We start from the raw sequence: 22950 nt of genomic DNA, 5'->3' as shown, positions 1-22950 counted from the left end.
GATTTGCATATTAGCCTTTTATTATATAGGATAATTCCATTTAAAATCTCATTTGCTTCATCTGGATATTTATCCCAAAATTATATAAATGCATGCTTCCTAAAGTATATTTTAGAAATAAGAGACCATTTTATAATCAGGTATATAGAGAAATGTTTTTGACATGCTTTGTTTGTTATTTGAGATAAGCTTGCATGTCTCACAATTATGAGTTTCAGGAGGAAGAATATACTTGCTGTTTATGTTGCGTTTTGTTTGTTTTTTAGGTCACCAGTCATTTATGGCTCCTTCTTGCAGCGTCTTGCACTGTCCAGCCGCTTGCACCTGTAGCAACAATATCGTAGACTGCCGTGGGAAAGGTCTTGCGGAGATCCCCACGAATCTGCCTGAGACCATCACTGAAATGTATGTGTCCTGAAACTCCCTCGCAACCCTCCACCTCCCCAGGGACCCAGACCCTGACTTTCCTTAGGAGAGTCTGGGTTTATCAAAGGCAGATCTGATCAATTAGCTTAGACAAATGTTCCTTTCAGAATGGTATTGACCCTCACTCTGTTTAATTAAGTATCTTGTCGAAGTGGCTAAGATTTGTCTTTTTTAAGCACAGGGAGAAAGAAAAGGAATGTATTTTAAGGAGAAATAGTACATTTCCTTCCCTTGAGAAGGGGTTATTGGGCTATTTAGGGGAAATAATCAGGGCTTTACTAGTCTGACCGTGTGGGTCTGCCCTAGTCCGTTTCAAGCCCTGAGTGGAGGGAAATAAGACAGCTGGGGTAATAAATCATAGAAACAGGATGGCTAGATGGTGCTCGGCCTCCTCAAAAAGAGCTCAGCTGTTTAAAAAGCAGTTTAGCTGTTGTGTGTGAACTATCGTGCAATCCGCCACAAAGTATAAAAATGGGTAATAATATAAGTCAAAAATATAAGATACTTAAGTTAGGGAGCATTTGAGCCTACTTGGGTTGATGTTAAAGCCATCAGAAGTTAAATCCCCTTGACGAAGTGGTTCATACCTGTAGGTACGCAGCCGCAGTGAGCATTTGCCCCTGCCAAACAGAGGTCATGTGCAGGAAACAAGGCCATGTGTGATGTCAGAGGGGCCGCTTTAACCAGCTCGAGCAGTAAACCTCAGGGAAAATCCTTACCTTGGTATTCACTCACTAAGAAAGCACCTCTTAACCACCTGGGTGTCATATTATTGTTTTAGAAGCCAGTTCTAAACTTTAACTAAACAAATAGCACTGGGCATTTTTGGTTGAAATAATAAAGTAGGACCAACTTCTTGTGATAAATCTACACTGTAGGCACAAAAACTTTGTTATTTTTCAAAAACCTTTTATTTATTAAATCATTTTTATTCTTTAATAATTTATTGGGGTGACATTGATTAACCATGTTATATAAATTTCAGGTGGACAACTTTATAATAAAACATCTATATTCTCTATCGTGTGTTCACCACCAGAAGTCTAGACTCCTTCCTTTTTTTAAAATTTTTTTGCCAATTCACTGCTCTAATTTATTTATGTGAGAATAACCTTAGTTCACAAGACCCACTGTCACTGTTTTAAAGTATCTAGTGTGTGCTTAAACATGTGCTTGCAGCCTTGCTGTCTTAGTCAGGGTCCTCTGAGGAACTCTAGAATTTATGGAGATTTGACCCAGACATGGAATAATGAAGGCACATATTATTCCTATCCTATTTCTGATTGATGGGACACTGCCTTGCATAGAAGACATATGTATAGTATTTCTTAGCTGAACCTGGAAAGGAGAAGAATGTATGGTTTTAGAAGAGGTGGGTGACATCACACGAAAGAGAAACAGCAGGAGCCTAGGGCAGTGGTGGCAGCGAGTTATGTGTTAGGGATTGTACCTTTGCGGCGAATGGGAGTACGAGGTGCATGCCAAGAAAATAAACCCAGAAAAGGACATCTCTCTGTATACTTTCCAAGCCACAAGGTACGGAAGGACCTTCATCTTAGAAGATATAATACATGATGAACTAGGTAGTAGTTTTAGAATAGGGAATAGTACACGTATATTCATCTATCCAGGCATGAGCATTTATTTATTTGCTTATGCATTTATATATTTATTTGATTTCAGAGAAGAGGAGAGGGAGAGAGAGATAGAAACATCAAGGATGAGAGAGAATCATTCATCAGCTGCCTCCTGCATTCCTCTTCTGGGGCCGGAGCCAGAAGCCTGGGCATATGCCCTGAATGGGAAATGAACCATGACATCCTGTTCATAGGTTGATGCTCAACCAGAGGCATACCAGCCAGGCCAGGCCTGAACATTATTAAATAAACACTATATAAAGGCAGCATGAATTATCCAGAGACCTTTCCACAAGTGACTAACACATTTGACATCCAAATTAAAAGCTATGAAATGAGGTATAAAATAGTAACTCTGAGAAAGGAACAAATAAAGTCAAAGGTATTTGTTGCAGAGGGGGTAAACTGGGGGTTACAGTGGTGAACCAGAATTAGAAAGTTTTAGTTAGGACCACAGGTCTACCCACTGTTTACTGTCTGTGAGACCATGGGCAATTACTTCTCATCCACGAGTCTGTCTCCACATCTGAAGCTGAGGGTTATTGTGTGTTTGAGATGGAATAATTAACACATGTAGAGCTTTATGTGCTTAGGGTATAGTAATCACTCAGTAAATGGTGCCTTGATCATTGAAGCCTTTATATAGGAGGTAGCCTGTGAGGTAGGCTTTGAAGAATAGATAGTGAGTAGAAATGCAGAGACGAGAAAGACTTTCGATCGTAATTGAACATCATAAGCAAAGGCAATAAGAACAGTAATACAAGACACTACAAAGCTCACTTTGGTATTTGAAACCTGAGAGAGCCGGAAAACAAAGTCAGAAAGGTTGGCTGGAGCCAATTCATGGAGGGCCTTGGGTAGTATAAGTATCTTTGTCTTTATTTGGAAGGCAGCTGGATACAGGAGTTTTCATCTGAATCTTCAATATTAATCGATCAGACAGCTTACGCAGTGGTTGGCAAAAGGATAGAATACCAGGCCTGAGGCCTCTAGGAGGTGATGATGTTGATCGAGGGACGATGCCATGAGAGCAGGAGCTAATAAGTAGCCGTCAAAATGATGATGTGGAAGCAGATATGATAGCTAATACAGAAGTAGATTTAACGGAATTTGAAATTTGATGAGATGAGAGAATAATGGAGAAAAATGAACCAAAGATGAAGCTAGAGTGTCAAGGATGAGGACTGGGAGATTGTGGTCAGATCATGTGTAAGAAGCTGAGGAATGCAACCAAGACTGGCAAGGGAGAGGGCCATGAGCAAAATTTGTGAAATGCCTAAGTGCCAGCGAGAGATTTGGAGGCACTAAAGTAAAACAGGCTGTAAGTAATGAAAGACTGAAAGTAACACGAGACATTTAAAATGGTTTATCTCATGTAGTCTACTTTTTTTTCTATTTTGCATGCTCTATAGATTTTGTATAATGGTGGAATTTAGTAACATAAAAGTTATACAAAATAATATGTCCCATTGGTTTTGCCTATATTGGGGAGGTGGTGTATTCGGTAAAGCTAGAATAAATTAAATTTATAAGTTGAAATGAAAATATATGTGAAGCTCTAGGTGAATTTTACTTCTCTGATTATTACATTATCAGCTTTATCAGTAGAGCAGCTGATAATAAATCATATTGATCTTCAACAAAATACCGCCATTACCATCAGTTATATTGGCATAACTTACCAGTTTAGTAACTTATTCCTTTTATTACACTTATTTTTTATTAGAATAAAGGACATCAGTAAGATTCAGAAAATGTGGAAATAAAGATATACAACTTTTGAAATTTTTTTATAGATTTCAGGGTTTTAATATATAAGGAACTGAACATTATAAACACCCATATTTTTCAAATACCTTTCAAATCTGGATTTTACCATGAAGTGTTAGTAGAATTTCTTTATTGGAGGTTATTATATATTTCATTTGATAATGTTGAGTTGATTTCCTATGTGGTATGTCCTGATTCCTGCAAATGTCTCATAATATAATTCTGACCAAAAGAAAGCATGTATGTGCTCTGTGTTGGAGTAATCAAGTGCCAAAAAAACCTTGACCATCTTTTTTTTTTTTAATTCTATTTTGTGCTTGCATCTATAATTACACACTTCTGGTATTTGCTTTAAAAATTATTTGTTAAGCTATAGAAGGGAAATAGTCTTTTAAAGTCAGAATTGAAGTAACTTGGAGAAGGAAGAATAGAAAGAGACTAACGTTTGTCCAATACCTGCAATGTTGGATATTATCCCCACATTATATCATCTGATCTTCTCATTGACCCTTGTGGGGTGTATTGGGAAACACTAGTGCAGAGGGAAATGTTAGGTAAAGGTTGGTGGTTTCCTCCCAAGGGCCTCATTATCCCGATGATTTTACCGTGACCCAGGCTCTGTCCTCCCCTTTGTAGGTTAGAAATCAGGTTTTGACTGCACCTACTCATTACATGTTGTAATTACATGTATATTTGTGCATTTGTTCCTTTTCCCTACTAAAGCCGAGGTTCTAATGAAGACAGGAACTGATTCTGGCCTAATCACCGCACCTAATAGTCCTCCTCCTTCCTTAGATGTAATACTCACTCCAGTCTTCCTACAGATGTCTTAGGCATCTTCCTCTAAGGCCGCCTTCCCTCCGCAAGGAAGACATGTACACTTACCTCACAGGCTTAAAGGCTGCCAACCTCATTTAAAAAAGATGGGGCTCAAAACAGTTAGGAAATCTTGTAAAACAGAAATCCTTCAATTGCTAAATGGCTAAACTGGCCTCAACCTTAAGTTTATTTGTCTCCCTGGTCCATGTCCCTTTCTTTATCCAGCTGCCAAAGGAAGGTAGGCATGGCTCAGCTTGTTGGGACAGTATACAGGGCAATCATTGAAAAAAATCAGGAGAGACTAACTGATTACTCAGAAAAAAAAACAAAAACAGGACATTAAGAACTTTAAGAAACTTACACATCAAAAGAACACGGAAGAGGCATAGAGAAGGCATGTAAGAATGCTTGCAGAACTGAGGGCTGTCTCAAATTGCTTCATGCCTAGAACTACTGTAATGTCATTGTCTTGTTCTGTGTTAAGCATTCTCACTCCCTCTGGCTTTCATCGGCACAGAACTTCTCTTGCTTTAATTTGATATTTTGAATCATGTCACACTATTCTATTAGACTGAAAGCTTTAAGGGGGCAGGACCATGTCTCTCTCCTCACCATTTCTGCCCCAACACTTAGCATAGTGTGGGTGGGGAGGACAGTGCTGGGGAGCACAGCTGGATACGCCCCAACCCCCCATATGACGAAGGGATGTGGATTAATGAAGACAGAAGGGGAAAATAGAATGTGTAATACAAGGTGAAGTTAGGTTTAAAAGAAAGAAGCTGTTGCTAGTACTTTGCTACGTTGATCTCCGCTTGTGCAAACCTTGTTTTCATTCAGATGGAAGGCCAGAGGCAAGCCCGTGGATGAGCCGGCCCATGGCAACAAATCATTAACAGCAAATTGATTCTGTGTATATCAAACCCTCAGAATTAATTTCTTAAATCACATTCTGAGGTATAAAATTACAAATACAATGTGATGGATGGCTATAAAGTAGACATTTAGTCCTCTTCAATCCAGTTATAGATTTTCTGTGGCATGTCACCTGTTCAAAGCATTATACAGAAAGTCCATACATCATGGAGAATAGTTAGTAAGAACATAAATTGTAACAATTTAGAATGTCTCTGTGACTCTTAATATCTACTGGCTTTACTCTTGGTTGCCTTTTTTAGGGCTCAGAAGCTGGGAGCCCTACACATCTGTGTTGCTGCTGCTGCTGTTGTTGTTTGTTTGAGAGAAGATGGTCAGGGAAAAGTTTAAATCATGGAAGGGGAAGGGTGTAGCAATGTTGTCAGAACATTAAGTGTTGTTTCAACGTTTTCCAAGATGGACTGCAAATTCTCAGAGAATAGAACTATTTTCAGACATGCTATTCAAATAGATATGATGGAAACTCACCTTCCTGTGTACACTCACTGGACTACTCTTACTCCATCAGTAATAAACACGGCTGAGAAGGAGTCACAATGATGGACATGAGTGAGATTTGGGAGTCCTTTTGTCCTTTTACTAGTAGTCTCTTCTGGACCACTGGCATGCATACATATAAAGAAGTGGCAGTAAGAATAATTCATGAATGCTATATCTGATTACAGCCTCCATTTGTGATACTAAATATAACTTTAAAAACATACATTTGTTCCTCCTTTTTTTTTTTTTTTTTGTTTAGACACGTTTACCATATACTTTTAACCGATTTTACATGCTATTGCTACCCTGGCTCCTTCCAAAATTTTGAACTCTTAGTTCTTTTAAATTCTACATACTAAAAAAATACATATGGGTATTTTTTAAACTATTTGATAAGTCATAAAATGCATGCGCACAGGGAACACAGAGAAAGGAGCCCCTGGGTTTGCCTGGGAGAATCAGGGAATCTTCAAGTCTGAAACAGAGAAATTGAGGGCTTTTTAGACAGGAAAGAACATGTGCAAAGTCCCAATCAAGTGAGAGGAGTATATATTTGAGAAATTAAGAGTTTTAAGATGATAGAACATAAAGCAGAAGTCTAGTCTTGCAGAAACGCCTGTTTGGATGACAATAGGATACAAGAAAGTGTGGAGCTGAGTAGTAGCATGGTTAGATGTGTTAGAAAACTCTCCCACCATGGAGTGGGGAGTGGTTTGGAGGGAAGGAGCCCAGTGATAATGAGATAGCAACAGCCTGTCTATGGCATGATGAAGGCCACGTAGCAGCAGGCAGTGATGGGAGGAGACTCCAAGAAGTGGCCCTTGTGCTGTATGGTAGTTTCCTAAAATCATTTACAGGAAAAAGTGGGTACCATAAGATGTAAAATAAGACCTGGCTAGACTTCAGCATAAAAATAAAGGCAGCTGAGGTATAGGCAAAGTATTTATTCATTCTCAGACAAATGAAAAGAGTCTTTTTTTTTTTTTTTTTTGGAATTAAATTCTAGATTTATCCTATCTAATGAAGAGGGAATATGTTAAATGACCCTCACGCAGTCACAAAGATGGTGGTGCCCACAGCCAATAAGGAGGGAATATGCTAATTGACTGCCACACCCTCAAATATGGCGGTGCCCACAGCCACAACATGGCGGCGCCCAGTCCCTTCAGCCCCACCCAAGGTGGGTCCAGCCACACCGTGCGCCTGCCTCCGGAGTACCCCAGTCCCCTCAGCCCTCCAGCAGCCCAGGGCCGGCCCGAGGTGCAGGCAAGCCTCGGATGGTGGCTGTCCAGCCTCCAAGGGCCGCCCAAGGCTCAGGTAACCAGGGCCAGCCGAGGCTTGCGCTGCCAACAGTGGCAGCAGTAGAGGTGTAATGGGTTGTCACCTTCCCCTGATCGCCAGGTCACCTCCCGCCCCTGAGGGCTCCCGGACTGTGAGAGGAGTCAGGCCAGGCTGAGGGACGCCCCCTCCAGTGCATGAATTTTCATGCACTGGGCCTCTAGTATTTGTATAATCAGCTGGAAGGATTAAGTTGAAAATTTATGTAGTTCAAATTCCACTAGCAATCATGGTGCCATCTAACTTTAGGAGAAAAATAATGGATAACTTGGATAATAACTCAGGGTGGGGAGAATGCAAATTGCTACCCACTTATTGAGTAATACTATCAAATAAGTGATGAATAAAGATAATTTGTATAATATTTTTAAAACTAAAATCACTACCACATGGGGGACTTTGTTCAGTGCCTGATTCATGGTAAGTGTTCACGAGGTTTTAGTTATTTTTTTTTAATTAAATATCTTTTTATCGAGTTCAGAGAGAGGAAGGGAGAAGGAGAGAGAGATTGAAATATCAGTAATGAGAAATAATCATTAATCAGCTACCTCCTGCACCCCTGTACTGGGGATCGAGCCTACAACCCAGTCATGTGCCCTTGACCGGAATCGAACCTGGGACCCTTCACTCCACAGGCCAACACTCTATCCACTGAGCCAAACCGGCTAGGGCAGGTTTTAGTTATTAATGAAAAACAAAGCAACAGAAATTATGTTTTTCTTTCCTGGATTGCTAAAGAAAAATCACGTAGAAAACGTAGTGTTATTGGCATTCTGTATCTACTAGAGGCCCAGTGCATGATTAAATCATGCACATGTAGGGTCCCCTAGGCCTAACCTGCCATCCAGGCCATATCCACTGCCCCGCAAAGCCTAGCACGCTCCACAGACACTGCTGGCAGCCTGCTCCCCACTTTTGATGGCAGGGGGTCCACTGGTGCCGGAGCGAACACAGCTCCCCGCTTTTGATTGTGGGGGAGCTGGGTGTCGGCCCGCTGGTGCTGGAGCGGACACCCAGCTCCCTGCTTTTGATGGTCGGCGGCGGGATGTGAGCTCGCTGCCCCAGAGGCCCCTTCTGTGCCGCAGCACAGCCATGGCGCAGACGCTGAGCTCGCGCTGCCACAGGCGATGTGAGCTCAGCATCCCACCGGCCCAATCAGCCACCCCGGCCACCCTGAGTCCCGCCCCCCCACGCCTCCTGGCCAATCGTGGGCATAGTGAAGGTACGGTCAATTTGCATATTACTCTATTATTAGGTAGGATACTCTGTCCCCCTGAAATCAGTGAGCCATATGCCTCTACATTTCCCTCTAAACCAAATCAGGTGATGTGTGCATTGAGTGTATCTGTGTGTTTGAATATGCATCCATAGGAGTGAATGCATGAACATGTTAACACTTGAAGGGTCACTGCCTGAAATATGACGTCAATAGGAACACACACTCATTTTTGTCTTGCTTTACAGGCCTAAAGACCAAGTGGAAAAAAGAATTAATTCTTCTATGAAAACATCAATTGAGTTTACACTCAGGGGAATGTACCCTCGAATGATGTCACGAGAAATAAAATGAGATTAAGGAAATGGACAATTTTCAGCAATAAGTCATGCCAGGCAAGGAAGGGATGGCTGATAATTAGTGTGGGCACAGTCCTAATGCAAAAACGTTAGTATATGCAAAGTCCGTCCCTCTAGGGGCCAATATTCATTCAGCTGCTGAAATATTTATTAAACTTACAAAGTTCTGGAGACTGCAATTACATAACAGGAATAATATTCGGTTCTAAAAGAATCCTGGGCCATTTCCTGTGGGGACAGATGAAGGATTTCAATGGCATTTACTACTAACGTTAGAAGTAACATTCCAGAAATAGAAAGTCCCCACTTTAGAAATATTATGTAAGAGGCAAGAGAATCCCGAACCTCAAAGGAACATCCCTGCTTCCTCCTTTTCAAATGCCGGCTGATGTTCCTTAGTCTGAGGAGCTTTGGCCACACTGGGCAATCCCAGATTCAGAAGCTGGAGTCATTCCACACCCCCCTTCACCCCATCAAATCTATATTCTGTGCTCTGGCAGCTGCTTTTGCCATTTACATTAAAAGCAGATGGGGAAATTGCAAAGAACTGTCAGTTTTATTGCCATGCATAATCGGCATCTGGGCTGTGTATGTTACAGATACCATCAATCCAATCTCATACTTTACTGGTGCTGTAAAAACTTTTTGAGGTTTTTTAAAATATGTTTTTCTTTATTTCAGAGAGAGGAAAGGAGAGGGAGAGATAGAAACATCAATGATGAGAGAGAATCATTGATCGGCTGCCTCCTGCACCCCGCTTCTGGGGATCGAGCCAGCAACTCAGGCATGTGCCTTGACTGGGAATCGAACTTCAACTTCCTTGTTCATAGGTCAATGGTCAACCACTGAGCCACATTGGCCAGTTTAAACTATTTTAGTTTCTAAGCTATATGTTAAATATGTTTATAATGGAAATTACACACACACACACAATATATATATATTTTAGCCTCCATATGAATGATGTATGTGTATATGTGTTTAATAGATAGTTACTGAGTTATCTGAAAATCTTTATTGCTTATTTGTTTAAAAACATGTTTTAGAACCATATGTATTTATTTTATATTAGAGATCAAATCATGTACCAGATTTATTCAATTATATAATCTATGTGTATGTGTATATGTGTGTGACTAAAATATATTGTAGGCATTATGTAATGCTAAGTATCATATGTGTGGTTATGTATATTCTCATATTTTTATTATTTTCCCATTTTTTGTGCAAGAAGAAAAAAACATATCATATATTTTCTTCTACATCTTATTATTTACCAAAACACTTAGGATAGGTTTTACTTTCCTCATTTTTCAGAAGGAGAAACTGAGACAGAGAAGCAAAGTAACTTTGCAAGGTCCAGAAAGCAAATGAGTGACTTAAATATAATGTAATCCCAGTCTCCGTAAGCTTCTAATCACTAAGCTACACATGGTTGTCTTTGTGTATAGACAGATACACAACATTAATGTCTCTTGGAGAGAGAGCTACTCCATTGTTGGCATGTAGATGTTATTTTGTATGGTTTGTCAAAATAATCTAGTTTGAAGATATTGAGACTAATGCCTGGGAATTGGACAGTGAGCTGAAAGTGTCTTCACATCATTATCTATCTTCTATGTGGCTTCAGAACTAGTTGGAGCTTTTTAATTGCCCAGCTACACTGCGCTGCATACTCTACTGATGTAAGATTTGATCGTTTTTTTCATTTTCTATAATCTGAATTAGGCAGTAGAAGGTGATATATATTGGTTGCAGTTCATTCTTTGGGAACTCTAAAAGTATGAAGACATCTTTTATTCATATAAAAATCAGTAATTAATGAATAAGAGAAAAAATGTTTATGAGTGGGGAGGAAAGATCTTTACTGGGTAAATTATTTTTAATTTTTGGATTGGAGCAGTTAGAAAACTGTCTCCATTTTTTTTTTTTTATCTCATTGAACTTCTAAGGAAAGCTCCCTTATGGTTTTGATGAAGTAGTAGCAGCAAATTGCTTTTACGTAAAACAGATAAATGATAGATAGATAGATAGACAGATAGATAGATAGATAGATAGATAGATAGAGATAGATAGATAGATATGGATACACATACACAGTGATGAAATGTTTTAGAATTGTCACATACATTCTGTGGCGAAAAAGGAAAATGGTAAGGTTCTGTCTACTTTTATACATTAAAAAAAAAGTTTTTTTACACTAAGTGATTTATAGAATTTCCTCCCTCCCTTATTTAGTTTTCTAAATCTATTTTTACCTTGAAATTCCAAATACTGAATTTTCTTTCTATGAAGGACTAGCATTTGGAAGACTCTTAATCATTATGGGTTTTATCCATAGCACGAAAATTTATCTTAGCCATTACACTATCTGTTTTCATAACCCTGAATTTTTAAATTTGATTCTTCATGGAACAATGGATTCATATTTGCACCTTATAAAATTCAGCAGATCCTGTGCTATTAAAATAGAAGATTAGAGGACAGCAGAGATAAAAAATGTACATTTCATTTGCGTTTTTAAACCTTCATCTGAAAAGTCTTAATATTTTTCTTATTGATTTTTTTATAATTTGGTTTAAATATTTCCCCCTTTATTTTGTAGGAGTTTGGATACCATTTGGGATATGTGCGGTTTGTAGTTTATAAAATATATTCTGGTTTTCTTATTTTCAAGAACCTGAAATTTATGAAAATTAGTTATATGAGCTTGTTTTACATTACTGTTAAATGAAATCTACTAGTCACTAAGACTTTTTAATTTTTCTCATCATATCATTATAATCTTTTGAGCAAATCTTTAACAAAATGAAATGTTTCATTGGTCTGGATTTGAAAAAAGTTCTATAATCTATAATATGCCAACTATGGTTTCTTTTAACTTTATTTTTATTGATTACATTTTAGACTTCTTAAAATTTAACTCTAAGAATGGATTGCAGCCAAAAAAAAGTGTCTCTAAACCATCAATTTGTAATGTTCTAATCTATAATGTAACAGGGAAATTATTTAAATGCCCTTTGTTATATTTAGAACTTTTGAGAAAAATATGCCTTGTTAGGACCTAGATAAGTAATCGAGGTGCCGTTTATTTCTTGTCTCCTGGGATAAACCTGCCAGTTAACAGCCAACAACTTGGTGGAGGAAAATATGTAAAAAATGGAATAAGGGAGGTAAAAGCCCTGGGAAGAGAATGCCCCCGGGTAGATGGAGAAAGATGCCGCCACCCATACCTGAGAAAATAAAGTAAGGCCTCCAAAGGTGGCCATGTTTCAGTCGCCTTAAAATGACTGAACAGTATTATGAATAAAGATGTAAAAGTATTACTAACCTAAATGGCTAATAACTGGAAATGATTTGGGAAAACATTTTGATAATTGGATATTAAAAGACATTAAAATAATGTCTTCCAAAAATTTTAATGATAGAAGAAAACATGTATGATATGGTATTTGTTATAAAGGACACAACTCCAATTCTTTCTATACGAATACTTCAATTATAGAAAATAATAAATATGCATGCATAAGAAATAAATTCACCAATTTTAGTAGTGCATAATGGGCAATTTAAATTTTATTCCTTACATATTTTATAAGTTAACTTGAATTTATCTTTAATGTGAACAGAATTACTTCTGTTTTTTAGAGGGAGAATTATGACTAATGGTTCAGGTGATAGAGACTGAATGTTACCTTTTTTGTAAGAGAGGAAGGACAGAAACTTGAGGAATAGCTCAATGTGTTGGGGTTAGAAGCAAAGCGATAAGGTGAGAAAAAGAAAAGCAGAGTGAGAACCAGGGGAATGTAGTGTCACATGCAAGGAAAGAAGGATTGTTACCAATATCAAAGCCACATTGAGTTCAAGGGCAATGAGGATGGAGATGCCTCGAAAGGGCTATGGAATCAGAAAAGACCAATACTTAATCACTGTTACTAAATCTCCTAGGGATCTTTTATTTGTTTTGAATTGATGTTCATTAATCGATAACATATCCTAGTATATTAAAGTATTACCAGCATTCAATAAAAATGAACTGATGTATACGACACATTTAATCATTATATATACTCATTTATAAATATATAAGTAGATATAACATCTATTTATAAGTACATATATTTTTAATCCAGGCATGAAAGTGGAGCTCATGCCAGGTACTTCAGCAGAGGGATTTAATCTGAGGAATGAATTTAACAGTCCTAAAATATGACACAGAAATTAGGAGGCTGTCCACCCCCAGGGCTACAATGACCTAAGAAGAAAGTGAGATTACACTAAGTCAGGAGGTGGCCCCAGCCAGAGACGAAGTTAAGAAGAAGAGAGGACTGCTGAGAACCTCCCCTGAGGGGAGACTATCCTGGCTTCTCCCCTCTTCCTACCTCAGTCTCCAACCTGTGCCCCTCATTGGCCAAGTCACAAAAAAGCAGTAGGCAAAAAGCCTAGTTCCCAGAAGTCAGCTGTCTTGGGCATAGGGCAGAAGAGAAGAGGGGAAGGGGACTGGAAATGTTTAATAGGACATTTATATGGATAGACATGAGGCTGAGAGGCACCATTTTTGATGGACTAAAATATTTACGAAAACACTTTAAAAAAGATGTATTTCTTTTTCTTTCATAACCAGGTGGGTAGAATCTTGTCTTTCTCTGATAGCAGAACCATAGAGTAGAAAATATGAGAGTTATTTTCAACTGTTTGATTTTAGTGCATCATAAAAATACTTCAGTTGTGTTTAATGCACTTTGCTGCAGTGCTTTCCACATGAAATATTCACATAATGAATCAGAATCCAGACAGTCTTACTGAAAATGCCTGTAGTACTTATGGATTTAGAATTTAAGATTTTGCTTCATAAGAAGCTTCAAAATTAATTTTCTGAGTATAACAATTTTTTTTAATGTATAATACACTTTCTGTAGAGGACATAAAAGGTTTATAAGATTTAATATTCTACAATAATTTCCTTTGTGGAAGAGTTATAATTATCTCTAAAACATGTGATATATCTACCCAGTGTTACTACATATTTCTCTTACTGAAATAGGGTTATTAAAATGTACTCCCGAATGAATTCCCTACAGGTGCTTTCTCTTTGTACAAAGTCGAGTCTTAAATATTAATGGCCATGTAATGCCTAAAAATTAGGAATTTTTTTTATTTTTCTTCTAATTGCCTTGTTGTTTTTTTTCTTTTCCCCAGTCTTGCTCCACATTTAGGTCACAGAACAATTAGTTATAATGTTCATTTTTTAGAAGAAAAAAAAAAGGAAATATTACTCATAAAGTGCATCAACTTTTCTTCTTGACATGAATCGCAGGTTTGAATTAAACATAGCTGAGAGCTCAGGTTTCCATTTAAAAAATGAATTTTTTTATTGCAGACGTCTGGAACAGAACTCAATCAAGGTCATCCCTCCTGGAGCTTTCTCACCATATAAAAAGCTTAGAAGAATGTGAGTGAAAAATGTTCTGAAATATGTGTAATTTTTAAAATTTTATGGGTCATGACCGTGCAAGGACATCCATCTAAGTATGAATATTTAGGTGTTAGCTTAAATATTAAGTGATGGGACTGTTTGATGCTAGTTCTATAATATGTAATATTAATAGCTAAACTATGTAATATTTTAAGGTTCTCTCTAATTTTACATATTTATTCACATGAGTGCAGCCAAATCTTAGATGTTCTATATTCAAAAATAAGACATGGCATCTTTTCTAATTAAGAAAATCCTGTCTAATAAAAGAGTAATATGCAAATTGACCATCACTCCAACACACAAGATGGTTGCCCCCATGTGGACACAAGATGGCTCGCACAAGATGGCCAGCAGGGGAGGGCAGTTGGGAGGGACCAGGCCTGCAAGGGAAGGCAGTTGGGAGTGATCAAAGCCTGCAGGGAAGAGGGCAGTTAGGGGTGACCAGGCCGGCAGAGGAGGGAAGTTGGGGCGACCAGGCCTGCAGGGAAAGAGCAGTTGGGGGGGACCCAGGCCTGCAGGGGAGAACAGTTGGGGGGGACCAGGCCTGCAGGGGAGGGCAGTTAGGGGTGACCAGGCCTACAGGGGAGGGCCATTAAGGGTGAGTCAGCCTGCAAGGGAAGGGCAGTTGGGGCAAACAGGCTGGCAGGGGAGCAGTTAGGCATCAATCAAGCTGGCAGGGGCGTGTTTAGGGGGTGATCAGGCTGGCAGGCAGAAGCGGTTAGGGGCAATCAGGAAGGCAGGCAGGCGAGCAGTTGGGAGCCAGCAGTCCTGGATTGTGAGAGGGATGTCCGACTGCCCGTTTAGGCCTGATCCCGGTAAGATCGGGCCTAAACGGACAGTCGGACATCCCTCAAAGGGTCCCAGATTGGAGAGGGTGCAGCCTGAGCTGAGGGACACACCCCCCGTGCACGAATTTAGTGCACCGGGCCTCTGGTAGTCAATAATTGATTTAAAAGGGTGACTTTTTAAAATTAAGGACACTTCATACATTTTATGTTACAAATTATATACACGTATTGATAGGTGCAAAATCAGCATACGAAGGTGAGAAAGAGCTTTCTCCTGCAGTAAATCTCGCTGTCGTTGTATTGAATATAACCTAACCCTATTTCTGATCTCAGCGACCTGAGCAATAACCAGATCTCCGAACTGGCACCAGACGCCTTCCAAGGACTGCGCTCCCTGAATTCACTGTGAGTATTGACCGCAGCCCTGAAGGAAAGCGCACTTAATCGTGGCTCCGTCTTTTCATTTGGATTTTTAAAAATTACCCCTTTAAGTTTTTGTATTATGAATTATGAATTATTATTAGTCATTAGTGAATTCCGCTGTTTTCATTGAGGAGTGTTACCTGTCACTAAAATCAGTCTGTTTTAGCTCAGCCGGTGTGGCTCAGTGGTTGAGCATCAACCTACGAACCAGGAGGTCACCGTTCGATTCTGGTCTGGGCACATGCCTGAGTTGCGGTCTTGATCCCCAGTAGGGGGCGTGCAGGAGGCAGCCAATGGATCTTTCTCTCCCTCTCCCTTCCTCTTTGAAATCAATAAGTAAAAAAAAATCAACCAGTTTTAGGGTATGTATTTTAGGACTTGATAATTTTGCTGTTTAGAGAGCAAGAGTAAGAGCCCCCTTTTTGATCATTTTGGTTTCTAAAATGAAGGGGAAGTGTTTATTTTGGAGTGCTCTGGTCAATGTTGTATTTATAATCCTGAAGCCGCTAGATCTCTAGAGACAGCGTCAGTCCCCACTCTGCTGAGCGGTGTCTCGCAGAGGACAGTGGAATATGTCCAGGGAGAGACCCCCTCAACTCCCTGCTTTCTCACCTTCAGACTTCCCCGAAAGAACCAGCTTTAATCTCTAACAGTTCAAAGATAAGAACAGTTTTACAGGTTTTTAATGTCAGAAGGACTTTCAGGGAGATAGCTAAAGTGGTTCTAAAATAAATAGGTAAAGCCTGTCATTCCTTTAAACTTGTAAAAATTTTCAGAAGTCCAGCAAGTAAAGTCACCTTTATTTCAAATTTTAACTTTAATGTTTGAAAACGGAGGCTTGCATGTATTTTTAATGAGTTGATGCTTAGAGAATGGTTTCTATTGATGTAAATTACTGCAGACCTCTATGAATTTCAGAATTCCTTGGGAGCCAGTGAGAATTCCATGATATAAATGTGCAAGACCCAGATACACACCCAGGGTTTATATAACAGCTACACCCACTTGTACCAAGGGGAGAACGAAACAGGTGCAATCACCTGAGCACATGGGTCTTCAGATTGCGCTGCTGGTCTGCTCAGAAAACGACGTATTTCTTTAAAAAAAGAAAATAAGAAACTATCACTTCAGCAGTGTCTGCTTAGGTTCATTGTTTGTTTTGGGTGTTTATTTGTTTGTTTTACTACAGAAAGTCCAAGGCTAGGGGAACAATTGTTGGCAGAAGATGTAAAGTGTAGTCATGGATTGCCCTCAGGGTGGGCTGTCAGATTCTAAAATAACAAAGTTTAATGTAAAACACAGTTAAATCACCCTAATTGTCCATAAAGTACCGTGTATGCTATTCTGGACAATAATACCATCCAAAGTAAATACAGATAGCCTTCCAGTCAAAAGGGCAGAACAGAAGTCAAGTCCACATACCAATTCCTAGTCTTTCAAGTATTTGTGCCTCAAAAGTAATCGTTACTAGTAAATGTCAAAGAGATGTGGAGAGTTCTTACTAAGTCCCCTGTGCTTCAGCTGTTCTCTCTCTAAAGTGGGGGGGGCAAGATCACTCCCCTGCTGGTTCTGTTAAAGCACACAGATAAGAATTCAAGAGATACCAGATATGGTCTTGACAGATTCTTCTGATACTTACCAATTTGTATGTTTCTGGATTTTAATTATCCCTGAGAATTTTTATACCCCCAATCCTCAAGCTATAGTATTCCTCTTTTCCCGTTTTTTTTTTTTTAATTAACCCCTTGCAAAAGATTGTAGTTCACTTATTCTAATTACCTCTCTTCACTAAGGAGCTCCCCAGTTCCACCGAGGTCTGCAGTGAAGGGCTGTTGTATTTTGATTCTCATTTCTGTATTCCCACTTCCTACAGTCTTTCCTTGGTCTCCTGTTAACTCTGCTGCTCGGGACCTTGCATTTTACTCCTGGTTTTCAAGGAAAATGAAAATGGGAGTAACCTCTGCTTTCTCTTTACTGTCTTTAAACTTGCTGAGTGTTTTACCTCTCCGATATACATTGTTTTTAATTTGTAACTATAGCTCTCTACCGTATATTTAGATAATAAGGCTTGCCCTTAGCACCTTTTACAGGATAGCCATCTTAATAGGTTTCTGGTTCGGATATTTTTATCCTGAGTAGGTATTCTGGCTTCCAACTGGACAGGAGCATTCAAAGCCTGGGCACCAGTGTTGCTGCATCCTAGTACCTAGATAGTGACCTGCTATCCTAGAGTGGAAATTCCAATGGTGAAGCTGAGTTTAGAATTCCCAGCCTTCCTTCTAGAAGCAGGTGCAGGAGCTGCCTTCAGATGTTCCTATTGTTCCAAAGAACTATAAAAACTTCTCCATCAGCATAATTGTGCACTGTATATAGAGTGCTGAATATAAGTCATATGTAAGAAAACTGTCATTCTTGGTCTTTGGATGGTATTACTCAAATTCCTCGTGTATTTTTGTTCTTTTTAGTAGAATTCATTTTTATCTTTTGATTTCTTTTTAACATTTGTTCCTTCTTATGAGCACAGCACAGATTCTCACTGGTCTTCTTGCACTTGATGCCTTTATGTGATGACACATCTTTCCCTCATTTTTACAGATTTTGGCCCTGTTTTCTGACTGCCAACCAACTTCTCATTCCTGGTCTTTTGGATTTTTTATATCTTCGCTTCTTTTGTTGTTGTTGTTGTTATGTGGATCTTATTGTATGTAAGAAAATCATACCCAGCACTTGTAATGCTAAACCTTTTTGTGGAGAAATCTCATTACCATCCTATTTAGTATATCTAATCTAATAATAGACAAATATGCAAATTGACCGCACCTTCGCTACACCTAAGCCACGCCCACCAGCCAAGCCACGCCCACCAACCAATCAGGATGAGTATGCAAATTGCCCCAACAAAGATGGCGGCTAATTTGCATATCAAGACAGCATCCAAAGAAGCCAACAGCTGCAGAAGGGAGTAAAGCTTCGAAGAAGCAAGCAAGGGGGGGGGGGAGGGCGGCTCGGAGGTGGGGCCGGGGGGAAGGAGAAGGGCGGGGCGGAGGCGGGGCCGGGGGGAGAAGGGTGGGGCAGAGGCGGGGCCGGGGGAAGGAGAAGGGCAGGGCGGAGGCGGGGCCGGGGGTGAAGGGAAACGTGGGCGGGCTGGAGGAGAAGGCGGGGCGGGCGGAGCGGAGGCGGGGCCGGGGGAAGGAGAAGGGCGGAGCGGAGGTGGGGCCGGGGGTGAAGGGAAACTCGGGCGGGCTGGAGGAGAAGGCGGGGCGGGCGGAGCGGAGGCGGGGCCGGGGGTGAAGGGAAACGTGGGCGGGCTGGAGGAGAAGGCGAGGCGGGTGATAAAGGTGGAGTGGAGGCGGGGCCGGGGGTGAAGGGAAACGTGGGCGGGCTGGAGGAGAAGGCGAGGCGGGTGATAAAGGTGGAGTGGAGGCGGGGCCGGGGGTGAAGGGAAACGCGGGCGGGCTGGAGGAGAAGGTGAGGCGGGGGACAAGGGCGGGGCGGAGGCGGGGCGGGGGAGAAGGGAAACGCGGGCGGGCTGGAGGAGAAGGTGAGGCGGGCGAACAAGGGAGGAATGGAGGCAGGGTAGAGTGCAGCAGGAAATCCTATTGCAGGATTTTTTCCTGCAACGGGAAAGCTAGTCTTTACTATAATAGTTTCAAGATTTTGGATTCATATACCCAATGCTGCCTACACAGACGGATTTCCTCCATCCTTGCCTAATCTCCTTTTTCTCCCATGAACCCAAATTGTCTCATTTACAAAAAAAAATTATCTTTTTGAACATGATATGTGAAAAAAACAATGATTTGCTGAAAAAAATGAGTTTCACAATACAAACATGACATACCTCCCAGCTGTTCCTCTTTTCATTTGAGCCTATCTTTGAAGCAAAAGTCCGAAATAAACAACCTACCAAATTATTTGCCATAAATTCTTATATGGGCCTCCCACTACTTCTATGCATTATATGTCCTCCTTTTATTTTCAATGGGTTCAAAATATGAAACTCCTTCAGTATTCAAATTATTATTTTGGGTTGCTCTTTGATGCCATACCTTATTTATCTTGGTCATATCAGTGCTTGGGACATGCAAAAATGATAAACATTAAAAAAATAAGAGTTGGAGTTAGTGTAATTGGGCACCACACTTAGAACCTAGCAATGTTCCTGGCACACAGTCGGTATACACTATCGATTGTTGAATGAACTGATTGAACAGTAGTGAGTTGAGTATCCTGAATTGATGCTGTGATCTGCTCCTTTGTGTTTTTAAAAGCCTCTTTTCTTATTCTTTATCTTAAAACATTTTTATTTATTCTTGCTTTACCCTTTCTTAGTTTCCTTACCTCCTTGACCCTGACAATATAGATTTATCTCTTTTCTTCTTTTACTATTAAAATGATTTCTTCTGTAAATGACTTACCTTTAAAAATATATATTCTACAGAAATGAATTTTTGTTATGCTATGTACCTTTACTACAGGAGTCTATACAGATTTAAAGTCTCTTTACACAAATAACACCCAGCTTTACTTATTCCCTTGAGAATTTCTTCAATTTTGTAATATATCCCACCTCTCACTGACATCTTAAAAGGGAAGCTTTATCCTCACTCTTATTTATCTCTCTTTTATTGTTATTTTCCTCCTTTTCAAACACAAATCATGTACTGCTGTCTCATTTAAACTTTTTCTTCATGTATTATGACATCCACTTATTTAATTTCCAAAATAATTTTTTGTTTGAAAGGGTTTTAAAATGTGTATTTCTTTTTTTATACTTATTTTTATTGTTGAAAGTATTGTAGATGTCCCCTTCCCTCCACCCCCATTTACCCCTTCCACCCCCTTAGCCCCTCCCACTCACAGGCCTTCATCACACTATTGTCTTGTCAAAACCACTTGCTTTTAGAATTATTTTTTTATCAGTTTCAAAAGTGATGTATCTTCATTGTAGAAAATGTAAAAATTAAGGAAAAATGTATATATGCAAATTCAAGTCAACTCTGGATGGCAAATCATTTGCCATCCAAAGATATTTCACATTTTTTCTGTGTGTGTGGATATATATATTTATATTTTTTAAAAAAAATTAAAATTATATTGTAATTTACTAGTATTCCTTTATATTATGCTTTGAAAAAATTTTATTAAATTTATTGGGTTGACATTGGTAATAAACTAATATAGGTTTGAAGTGTACAAATCTATGATACATCACCTCTATACTGCATTATGTGATTATCACCCAACGTCAAATCTCCTGCCATCACCATATATTTGACCCACTTTACTCTTTACTACCTCCCACTCACCCCCCTCTTTCTCTTGTAACCACCATGCTGTCGATGTCTATGAATTTTTGTTTGTTTTTCTTATTTGTTAATTTCTTGCTTTCAAGTTTATATCCGACATATGAGTGAAATCATATGGTTCTTGACCATTTCCATCTAACTTACTTCACTTAGCATGATATTCTCCAAGATCCATCCATATTGCCATAAATGGCAGTATTTCATCTTTTTGTTTGGCTGAGTAATATTCTATTGTATATATGTACCACATCTTTTTATCTAATCATCTATTGAAGGACACTCCAGTTGCTTCCATATCTTGGCCACCATGAATAATGCTGCAATGACCACCGGGGTACATATTATACTTACAAATAAATGTAAAAAATATGACAAGTTAGCAGTGCACAGTTTTATGTAAAGGCAATAAAATTATGAATGGTGTTCATTTTGTTAATTTTTCTTGTCTTTCAGTGTTTTCCAAACTTTCTATCTTAAGCATCATCTGTGTGTAGAGTGCTTACTAACTTTTTATTTTCCTGAATACGTATTAGTATGTGTTGGACTAACTTGTTATATTGATTTGGTGTCTGACTTTTTTTTCATTTAAATTATGTTTTTCCAGTGTTCTCTATGGAAATAAAATCACAGAACTCCCAAAGAGTTTATTTGAAGGATTATTTTCCTTACAGCTACTGTAAGTATTTGATTGTTTCTGATCTGTCGAACCAAATGTTATATTTTGTCAGTGTGCCATTTCATATTTTCATGGGGGCTTCAGAAAAATTCGAACCAAAATGACACAGTTTAATAAAATGGAAAAGATTCTCCTAGCGCTAACATTGTTGACGGTTATTTATTTGAAGACACAACACTTTGAAATTGTCCCCAAACCTTTCTCTCCACACTGTCACGAATATACTAGTATGCATTTTATCTGCTCTGTCATTTAATGCTTTTACAATCCCTGCCCTTTGTGAAAATTCTCTGGTTTGATTTAACAATATTTGGAAAGGAGAAAAACATAGTGATATATTTATCCACCATTGTGCAAAGAATCTGCAAGAGTGACAAGCTGGAATAACATCCCCCAGCGCAAGGACAGTGTGCAGGAGGCCAGAACATAGCAGGGGCACTCAAACTAATCTTAGTAAGAGATTTCTCTGTAAATCCCTGGATTATATCTTTAAAGACCACTCTGCTTAGACAATAGCTAGGTCTCTTTTGCCTCAAAAGAACCATTTACTATACATATTTATAAGACTAAGATGACCCCAGGTGTTTTAATTAATGCTTATATGAAAAGGAACTTAGAAAAAAATATGCTATTATTAAGATTGGCCCAGCTGCTGTGGATGCAAAGATGAGAATAATGTAATTACTTCTCTCAACTAGTTCATAGTCAGTCTACTTTACAGTTTTTAAATGTATGATTTTACTTGTATGTGGAATCTAAAGAACAATATAAATAAACAAAACAGAAACAGGCTCATAGATACAGGGAACAGACTGATGGTTGACAAAGCGGAGGGGGTTTGGGGGCTAGGTGAAAAAAGTGAAGGATTGAGAAGTACAGATTGGTAGTTACAAAATAGTCATGGGGATGTAAAGCACAGCATAGGAAATACAGTCAACATTATTGTAATAATTATATATGGTGCTAAGTAGGTACTGGAAATGGGGGGGCATTTTATAAAGTATATGATTGTCTAACCACTATGCTGTACACCTCAAACTGATATAAAATAATATTGAATGTAAATCGTAATTGAAAAAAATTACAATAGAAAAGTCAATAATATAAAAATAATTTAATTTGGAATGTTATTTTTTTCATAGAACAGCTGAATGGACTAGTGTTTTATGGCTTTTATTTTTTTCTTTATGGTGTCCTTGACCGCAGAGGTTGGGTCTCACTCACCTTCATCTACTACATACCTCTACATCTAGAGAATATGTGTAATCACTTTTTGTTGAATAAATGTATAAGTACC

The 22950-nt window shown here is 39.0% G+C and overlaps 1 protein-coding gene across 2 annotated transcripts in view; it reads left to right on the top strand.

Moving 5' to 3' along the window:
- Window positions 1–22950, top strand: part of SLIT2 (slit guidance ligand 2) — a 343264-nt gene that overhangs the window by 221598 nt on the left and 98716 nt on the right. For both annotated transcript variants that reach the window (XM_008140178.3, XM_008140176.3), the window contains exons 9-12: window positions 267–405; window positions 14359–14430; window positions 15579–15650; window positions 21582–21653. In XM_008140178.3, the coding sequence (XP_008138400.2) occupies window positions 267–405; window positions 14359–14430; window positions 15579–15650; window positions 21582–21653 (355 nt within the window). The remainder of the gene's footprint in view (window positions 1–266; window positions 406–14358; window positions 14431–15578; window positions 15651–21581; window positions 21654–22950) is intronic.

This window comes from Eptesicus fuscus, chromosome 2 (genome assembly GCF_027574615.1).
Source record: "Eptesicus fuscus isolate TK198812 chromosome 2, DD_ASM_mEF_20220401, whole genome shotgun sequence".
Lineage (NCBI taxonomy): Eukaryota > Metazoa > Chordata > Mammalia > Chiroptera > Vespertilionidae > Eptesicus > Eptesicus fuscus.
The sequence above is the reverse complement of the archived record's forward strand: the minus strand, read 5'-3'. Positions and strand labels throughout refer to the sequence as shown.